Source organism: Lygodium microphyllum, chromosome 22 (genome assembly GCF_053477565.2).
Source record: "Lygodium microphyllum isolate KBCC chromosome 22, Lygodium_microphyllum_v1.1.10, whole genome shotgun sequence".
Taxonomy (NCBI): Eukaryota; Viridiplantae; Streptophyta; class Polypodiopsida; order Schizaeales; family Lygodiaceae; genus Lygodium; species Lygodium microphyllum.
In genome coordinates, this window is record NC_141156.1 from 129632891 (window position 1) to 129642753 (window position 9863).

Sequence of the window (9863 nt, forward strand, 5' to 3'; positions counted from 1 at the left end):
CACATTCACGAAATGTTAGGGTTAATTGAACGGCCATACAATAACGATCTAGGGTTTTTACCCTAGGGTAAATTCGCCTAATACTAGACTTCCGATTGAGTTTAGAAACCCTAGGGCCAAACGTTGTCGGCCTAGTATGGTTAGGGCTGGGTTGGGTCAAAAGACATCCCAAACCCTACATCTTGACCAAACATATTTCTTGACCAAGGAACGCCGTTTGATGAAAAAAATGATCCCCCAAGTTAGGTGCGACACTTGTTCGTGCAACAAGTTGCAACGTTGCATGGCTTTGTGTTTAAATCACAAGATAGATTTGCCACTCCTTGGAACAAGGTTGGCAGGTTCTAGTGCAAGTCTAATTTGCAAGAGGATGAGTAGACATCCTGCTACATCACATTTCCTTGGGCCAATTTGCCAAGTTAAGGGAAGTTATGTATTGCCTAGCAAGAAATTAACCAATCAAGTTAGGGCGAGGGAGGTTGCCCAGGATTTACTGTCTTAATTTAAGGAACTTAAGTGTTAGTTAATTTGGGTTAATAGGGTATAAACCCTAACCCAAGGATAAAAGGATACACAAACAATGAGATCCTTGGGATCTTGCCAAGTCACAATTGATCCCGTATCAAATGCTGGATGCATTCGGAGAAGCGGATTCACTCCTTAGCAGTTGGCCAAACAAACGACCACTGGATTGATTGTGTTTGTACAGTTAGGAGCACTACTTGTACTTCTTTACTCAAGGAACTAAATATGGAAAGATAATTAATGCTTCAGGTTGAAGGCCTGGAGGGAGAGGCATCATCAGTTACCCCGATTGTCTGCCTGACCCTAACCAAGGGGGTTGTTAGCCGCGCCGAGTATGTGGACCGAATTGACCGCGAGAGGTCTCTTCGTAGGTGCTACTTGGAGCAAGAGGACGCTTGGGTACCAGGGGGGCTCTAGCCGTAAATCCCTTGCCTCCGAGTCCTGCACAAGAGGCCGATATGACTCGGGATTGGATCTCGAGGCCCGCATACTAGTCTACGGGCGAAAACTTGGATTAGTAATCCTTGAGGATTGCAGGATTTCCTTCGGGTGGATTATGGATTGCCTTCGGGCGGATTATGGATTAGCCTACGGGATGGATTATTATGATGTATTCCAAAGACTGATAAATAAGATCAATCATTGAAAAGGAACTTATTTGACATTATTTTTCTATGTCAGTGCTTAAGTTACGTGAAGGAACAAGTGACTAATTGGCTAATTAAGGAAGTTGTTTTTCCTTGTCAAACTAAATGTGGTAGGTAATTAAACAACTAAAGCAACTCTAAGGAAAGTGCGGTGGATGTGGCCATGGGTCCGCCGCCCTATGGAAGGGCGGTCCTGGTTGGCCGGGAACTTTTCTCGAAGGAAATTGAAAACAAAGGAATGATGACCTAGAATCTAGAGTACTAGAGTCTCGATTTATGTTGTTTTAAGGGAACGGAATGGGACTATGTCTTACGGGCAGAGAGGTCAAGCTTTGCATCCCTCTCGTTTCCCATTCTCCTTGAACCAAGTGCAGCATGAATCCGCTTCAACCCTGACATTTTTGCGTAAAGTAGTTCGCTTGGGGTTCGATGCTAGCTACTGTTCTAGGAATTTGACTACTAGTGCAGCATGAATCTGCTTCAATCCTGACATTTCTGCGTAAAGTAGTTCGCCTGGGGTTCGACACTAGCTACTGTTCTAGGAATTTGACTCTAGGAGAACCCTGATTCAAGTTGGTCCTAAGTGGGAACGATCGGAATGCTTCCGCTTCGTGGCAGACTCGGGAATACCTAGATCGCAAACCCCGTGACATTCCGTGGGAGTGCTGGGCAGCGCTTTCTGGACTCTCTTCCTGATGGGCTGCTAAGACATGTCCTACAAGTGAACAGTGGACACATTACAAACCCCCATTGCCTCCAGCTAGTATTGCCAAGTTCTTCAATTCATAGGAGGTCACCAGTATAGGCCACATGGGAAGTTCTAACACACATAAGCAAAGTACTCTTGGGCTTGCAAACCCAGTTTTCTAGCCTTACAAGAAGTGAAACTTGATGAGAAGCCTACTAGGCTTTCCAAGTATCAAGATATGTTGCTTTGTGTGAACTAGAGAGAAGGGGCAAAGGGGGTACTCTTCTCCTCATAGAGGATTAATTCAAGCCTTACTTAGGATTTGTATGTAGGGGAATGGTAACTGTTGTGGCTAAGTGTTGAAACATGGGATGAAGAACTCTATGTGTGCTCAGTCTATGCAAATAATTGCTCCTTTGTCCTAGTATGTAAGTTCCGAATTTGTCTTTGACAAGGGGTCTACCCATGAAGTAGAGGTAGATTCCCATGGCAAGGAGAGTTGCATGCTTTGCTTAACTCTCTCATGCGAGAGCGCCACAACTACTTCGTGGAACCTTGATCCTTTGTTAGCCTTAGATTTGCAGGCTTCATTGTGTTTGCTTTGATCTTTTCTCAGGGCTTTTTCTACCTCTATCCATTGTGTTGTAGAGATTGTTTGTAATCACAAGAAGTAGCTGATTGCCTTGCTTGCGTTTCATCAGTGTGTTGCCTCTTCCCTTGCATCAGCTGCATGTGCTTGAGCTCATTAGGTGGATCAGTAAATGCTCTTGACTCCATGTTAGTAGGCCATAACTCTCTCCTTAAAGGTGTGCTGGCCAAATCGTCGTTCGCCATCCTATTTCCTTCAGAAAGTCCCACTATACAATCATGTTCGACCCAATGGGAGGTATTTCCCCATGGGATAAACCAAGCTGCATGTGCTTGAGCTCATTAGGTGGATCAGTAAATGCTCTTGACTCCATGTTAGTAGGCCATAACTCTCTCCTTAAAGGTGTGCTGGCCAAATCGTCGTTCGCCATCCTATTTCCTTCAGAAAGTCCCACTATACAATCATGTTCGACCCAATGGGAGGTCTTTCCCCATGGGATAAACCAAGCAATGCTTTGGGTTCATACCTTTTATACCAAATTATAAGACATGTTGTAGGCAAAGAAACCGGGAGCATACCCTCTTCTTTGAAAGCCCGGACTCTCCCAATTTCTTCAACACCATGTTCTAAGAAAGTCGATGGGGGGTCTTGCCCCATGGCGGACTGTTTCCTGTGTGTGGGCTTGGAAGTTGGGTTTAGTTCACCTGGACTGTGTCATAACGTGAACCGCTATTCCGGAGAAAAGCGCAGAAAATACTGTTTGTAAGACGTTGGAACTTGGCAGGACTCTGTGAGCCTCGAGGACACATCCATGAATGTATGTCATGGGATCTCTGACAGAGAACTTAATCCCACCACTCCAGACTCCAGACTCCAGAGTCCACCAGGCACCAGCCTTCAAAGCTCGGTAGGCAAAAATCATTAATGGCCTCAAGTGATTCGAATGTCAAATTCGAGGAAACTCCGAATCAACTATCAACCAAGTTTATTTTTTCGAGAAAGGCAGTAAATTTGTATTAAAAGGAAAATAAAATCCCGAGAGAGAGAGAGAGAGAGAGAGAGAGAGAGAGAGGCAACCCCTGAGAGAGGAGCGTCGCTGTTGTCCTCGCGTCTGCCCCTCTCAATGCCATCCAACCGCCACAGCCTACCCCCGAGGCGTAAATGGGTATGGGGTTGACGCATGCATGCCTCATTTCATCTCACTCCCCATTATAAGCCCCCTGAGCAGTTGCATATATAAAATATACCCACATTCGCATGCTCAGCTCCCCTTCGCGCTGGTGACAGTTAGCCTCCTGTGTGTCCCTTCGTCTCTGCAGTTCTGCTGCCCTCCAGCCATGGCCTCCGCTGATGACAGCTCCAAGGGGTTTGCCAAATTACATGCTAAGAACAAGGCCTTCATGTATGACTTCCCTGCAGAACGGTTAGGGAAACTCAAGGTTAGTCATGGCTCATCAAGCTTTTGAATCAGAGAACAGTTCTTATCATCAGATTCAGGCATTATGCATCAGAACCATTGTAGCATCAGACATCATCAAGCAGTTCGTTTGCTCGTGTCACACTGCTTTCATGGGCATGCCATTTCATCTTCATCATTACATTTCTTACAGGCAACATTTGTTTTGGCATCAAAAGCAAGCACACGTTGCTATCTCGTGATTTTGTTCGGCTTTTGCATGCTCATTGCGTGTGTTGCCAACCTTTTTGCATCAGAACGTATGAGTGCAAACATGACTCGTATCAGGTTGCTTGTACGTTCTTTGTGGCCTGCATCCTGCATCTACACATTGGTTTGCTTACTCACCGTCTGTTGTTACACCCTTGTGCAGCATATTTTACTCGCATCCGATTGCATGCATGGAGTTCTGTGTTGGTTTGCTTGTACGTTGCCCGATGCTAAGCCCTTTTGCGACACGCATTGTTCGTATCCAATTGCGTGGACGACGTGCTGTACTGGTTTGCTTACACATTGCCTGTTGCCACGCCCTCTTGGGCATCAGAAGGAGCGTGTATTGCCCATATCCGTTCGCTTTCGCATGTGCCTTTCATATGACTTGAGTCTTGGCACCTTCTATTGTTAGGTCACAAGTTCGCTGTTGCTTTGCGTTTTGCTCAAAAAACGTGTGTGCACTGCTCATATGCACTGTCTGCACATTCTCGTGTGGCTTTAGTTTTTGCATCGCACATGAGGTTCCTCATGCACTGTCTGGTTGGGAAGGTGTTGAATCAGAAATGCACAAGCACCGCCCCTTCTTTGTGGATTGTCGCATTTTTTGGCAAAATTCTCTGAGCTTCTCTTCTCCAACCTTTTGCAGTATGCTCTGTACCTTCCAGTTCTAGCAAAAGCTTACCAAGTATCCATCCAGCATGGAGTGCCCATCACAAGCACTTCTCATTTCCACATGCTGATTATGGTCATGCTCAGATACCTCATGTTTCAGCTGTGGGGGACCGCCTCTCGACTGCCTTTCATATACAAGAAGCGTCAAATCCAAATGAAACCCATCAAAATGGAGCAAGTGGATTTTGAAGCATCGTGGTATGTGTGTGAACGGTTGTGTGGCACAAGCCTATGTGCTTCGGATATGGGGTTGAGAAAGTGTCATCACCGTTTAGGGCATCAGCTTTGAATTGCTTCTGGTATGCAGATCACTGAAGTGGAGTTAAGGTGTAAGAAATCAAAACTTTTGTGCTCTGATACGTGAGACAGGAACAAGGACTGGTCTTGTGGCTGTCTGGTTTTGGGTAATTGACAAAGTGCAATTAAGGTGTAAGACGTTATTTTTGAGTGTATGTCACACATGTGAGGTATAGATAGAGTAAGTTTTGCGGCTGTCTGGCTTTTGGTATGGATTTCGAGGAATTTTTGAGACGAAAGCAAGTGGCATTGTGGAATCTGTCTGGTTGTTGGCATGGATTTCTTGAAGTTTTAAGAGGGATACTAGCAGGTTCACACTCCACGCTAGCATGAGTAACAGTTGATTTGCACTCGTTTAAGTTGTCTCTAAGGTGGAGTTTCTATGCGTGCAGGGAGAATCTGATACTGATAGCTACATATGCATTATGGCTGTCTGCTGCTGTTCTGCCTGACTACATTCCATACTCAGGCCTTGCAGCATGGGATGGGAGAGGGGTGGTCTTAGCTTTCTTGATACACATTGGGCCTGTTGAATTTATATACTACTGGGCCCACCGAGCTTTACACCACCACTTCCTCTTCACAAGATACCATTCCCACCATCATTCCTCCTTCGTTACACAGCCTATCACTTGTAAGTAAAGGTTCTGTAATGCTACCTTCGCTGTAGCTTAATGAATTCCTATAACCTTCTCTCTAGCTTAATCAGTTCCTGTCATTAGCCACCAGTTCCTGTCATTAGCCACTTGCTGTGGATTTTGGTATTTGGTTTAAGCGTGCATGCTACTAACTGTTCTTTTTGGAAGCATCTCTAACTCACTGAATGTGCCTTTGACTTGTATGTTCCTCTTACTAAATACTGTGATAACCATATCTTTTGCCACTTCCATGCGGGGCTAGCAATCATTCACCCTTTCTTAGCTGTGTGGTGTCTGCTTAGTTCTAGATGGTCTTCTGATCAACGGCTCAACTCACCAGTGACTAACTTTATCTGTTGCTCTGTGCCAAACAGTGCTATGATGCAGCCTCTTCTGTGTTAGAAAGTTCTCTATTCGCTTGCTCGGCTCACAGACTGCACCTTTGCTCTCCGTGGCTAACTCCCTAGTCTTTTGAACAACTTCCACTCATAACTATGCTAATCTTTCCTTAATACGTGAGGATACTCCAGCTAATGCTCTCTGAATTCGCCTTCAAGCTTTTCCTAGCCACTTGGAAGACTCAGCAACTCCTATGCTAACCATGTCCTCACTTGGCTTCATATTTACTGATGCACTTGAAGATTCTAACCGATTACAAAGCTAATCATTCACTGATAATGATGGTAATCATGTCTTAGTTTGGCTCTCGGTATGATGTGCAGCTAGCAATCACCCATTCTTGGAGCTGCTTTTTTATGTGGTGCTGTTTGGGCTGGCGATGGCTCCCCCTTTCTTGCTGGGATGGGGCTCCAAAGGGCTCATCTACTTTTATGGTCTGTTTGTGGATTTCATGAATGCCTGGGGCCACTGCAACTTTGAGTTAATGTCTCCCTGGCTCTTTCAGATCTGCCCCCCTCTCAAACACATTCTCTACAGTCCCACGTAAGTCCAATCGCTGCATGCATAAGTCAGGACCTATGCTTGAGGATAATGGAATTGTTTCTGTTTCAATAGTTAGTATATTTTAAGTTTACATGGGCACTTTTGTAATAAACTATGCGTCTTTTCTAATGCTAGTTTTGCATTATAATCACGTATCTCAAGATCTAATGCTCTGCCTTTCTTTTTGAATTCAGCTACCATTCCTTGCATCACAGCAAGGTACACACCAATTTTGCCCTCTTCATGCCCTTTTATGACTATATCTATGGAACCATGGATGAGACCTCGGATTTGCTGCATGAAACCGTGTGGAAAGGTGACTGTGATCTTAATGTTAGGATATTTAAAAACGTTAATATTGATGAGCGATCTTATGAAGATGAATCTTTTGGTGATTGTGAGGGTAATGATGATTTTGACAATAATAAGACACATCTGTAGGCTACAGTAATGAAGTTTGTAATTATTTGCCATGGAGGTGATCACGGTCGTGACTATGAGTTAGATTGTGTGATAAAATATGATTGAAGTAATCAAGTTATGATTAGTGCAGTCATCATCATGATTAGGCTGATCATGATTATGATCAGTATGAGCTGGATTTTGTGAAGATGTGCTAATTGTCATCTGTAGATGACATGCAGGTATATGATTATCATCGTGGTTATGTTTATGATTATTGTTTTGAAACTTGATTACAGGGCGTGAGAACAAAGTAGATATTGTCTACCTAAGCCATCCCACTGAATTGCTCTCCACTTTCCATCTCCAGCTTGGCTTCCAGACATTTGCTGCCAAACCTTACAAACCTGAGTGGTTTATGTGGCTCTTATGGCCTCTCACCCTGCCCATTCTTGCTCTCTCCTGGCTTTTTGCAAAGCCTTTTGCTGCTGCAGAACACATGATGCCTCATCAAGGTTTGCAATTGGAGACTTGGATGATTCCTCGGTACAAGTTCCAGGTACTTATATATTTCAGCTACCTGCTCTACTTTTGATAGAAAAGTCACATGTTGGTCATGATTCTTGTTGTCATCCCTTGTACCTACCGTTACCATTAGCTTGTGTTTCAATTAATACTTATATGAAACTTCAGTTGCACATGTATGAAACTCCTATTAGTTTAATTGCATCTTTCTTAGCTTTAACTGCATGTTTTTAATTATACACAGTTGGATGTATGGCTGATCTATGCTCCCATGCCACATGTTTGCAGTACTCCTTGAACTCCGAGAAGTTGAGGATTAGTCAATGGGTGCGAGATTGCATCTTTGACGCCCAAGCTGCTGGTGCCAAAGTCATTGCCCTTGGCTTGTTGAACAAGGTATGTTTGGTGACTAAATATGGTGGTGGGTCTTGTTCTTTAAGATACCTGTATTTGGGCACATATGAAACATGGGTTGCCTGCTGTTAGGAGTTCTCTGCTTTGCTAATCTTTGTAAATTCTCTGTTTAGGAGAGACTGAGCAGTTTGCCTCAAAGCTCCTTGAAGGAAGTTATGGTCCCCATTGTGACTGGAGAAACCTTGGCTACTTCCATTGTAGTGAACAAGATAAGCCCCGATACAAAGGAGGTTTTCTTGTGTGGGGCCTCTTCTAGAACTGGGCAAGCTATTGCCACATACCTTTGTGAGAAGGGAATCCAAGTCAAGGTAATTCTTTAACTTGGCACCATATCGTCAAAATGTAGATAAGGAAGGAGCTACTACAAAAGCATGAATATCTTCTTTTACCTTGTGCTAAGTGATGGGTTCATGGTAAACTTGGTTATGATTAAGGTGCTTCTTGAATAACTTGGATATATCATGGCAACTTATGCATTTGTTGCAATTTTCGTTAGGCAATGCTAGCATCCAAGCAACAGTACGACACCTTGAGGGCCAAGATAGGTAGTGGGAACCAACACAACCTTGTCCATGTTACCAAGTATCAAGCTGGCCAAGATTGCAAGGTAGTCAAGGACATTAATTCATGATAGAGATTATATTCTGACTCAAAGTAAAGAAGCTTCAAGGAAGCCAGTCTTGAGCCTTGCAATGTGAGATGATTCCTTTCCATGTGGGCAGGTTTGGATTGTGGGTGAGCAAATAGGAGCTAAGGAGCAACATTGGGCACCTAAAGGAGCTCACTTCCACCAATTTACTACATTTCCCATCTGCAAGCATAGAAGGGATTGCCACTATGGCCTAGTCCCTGGTTTAAAGTTGCCTGAGAATGCAAAAACCACAAATGCTTGTGAAGTAAGTTTTCCAGAATTGAATCCTTTTGCAACTTTTATGTTTTTTTTTCATATGGTTTCCAAATTGCATTCTGATGCGAACACAAAGCTTTAACCTAGCTGATGCGGATAAGCCGTAGTTCATATTCTGCAATAAAATGTGCACAACCATTGGAGCATAATGGTGGAGAAAATGCAAGAGCACTTTGAACAAAGCACCTCAAAGTGCAACCCCAATTTGACATAGAGTAGTCAAGTATTATGAGAAACTGAAGTTTAAAGTCTGTATGATACTTCATTGGATGCACTCATTCACAGAGATCAATATCTGATTGGATGCACATCTTTGGAGATTATTAGGCAAACACAATGAAGTGTCCTAAGGAGGACAAATTGGACATGGCATTGACCATTGAGACTAAAACAAAAGCCACATAATTTTCTGGATAAGCATATTTGAGTGGTAGTCGATCTAACATCTGAATTGCTGCAGGACGTGATGCCAAGGTATGTGGTCCGAGCATGCTATGCTGCAGCTATCTTGCATGCATTGGAGGGTTGGCACCACCATGATTTTGAAGGCGAGATACCCATCTCTGCAGTGGAGGAATCTTGGGCTGCTGCAGTGAAACATGGCTTCTCCCTCGTCTAAAATATTCCAAACGAGTGTATCTCTCTCATGTATAGAAAGCTTCAGGCATTGTCTCTCTGTCTCTCTCTCTCTCTCTCTCTCTGTGTTTCATTCAATGAAACAGATCAAATGGTTTTGTTGTTATCTCCACGAACATGTATCCCGATTTAATATTTTGTTGTGGCACATGCTCTATCTATATACATCCATAGTAACACATTGTTTAACAGCAATATGCCAGCACCACCTAACCATGTTGCCTAGGGCATATCTATTATATCAATAATGTAATCCATGTACCTCCCATCCTATTTTGCAATTGGATCCACTTGACTAATATAAATGCACAT

The 9863-nt window shown here is 43.6% G+C and overlaps 1 protein-coding gene across 2 annotated transcripts; it reads left to right on the plus strand.

Annotated features, from left to right (window-relative positions):
• Positions 1-3575: 3575 nt before the first annotated feature.
• On the plus strand, positions 3576-9614 carry LOC148017614 (very-long-chain aldehyde decarbonylase GL1-4-like). Of its 2 annotated transcripts, XM_087662679.1 has the most exons (11): positions 3576-3888; positions 4765-4988; positions 5480-5721; positions 6448-6667; positions 6862-6983; positions 7369-7628; positions 7883-7990; positions 8122-8316; positions 8505-8615; positions 8731-8904; positions 9376-9614. In XM_087662679.1, exons 1-11 carry the CDS (start codon positions 3634-3636, stop codon positions 9532-9534), a joined length of 2070 nt encoding a protein of 689 aa, XP_087518805.1. In that variant the 5' UTR covers positions 3576-3633; the 3' UTR covers positions 9535-9614. The 2 variants fall into 2 exon arrangements, with proteins under 2 accessions (XP_087518805.1, XP_087518806.1); XM_087662680.1 differs by lacking the exons at positions 3576-3888; positions 4765-4988 and adding an exon at positions 5099-5397.
• The last annotated feature ends 249 nt before the right edge of the window (positions 9615-9863 follow it).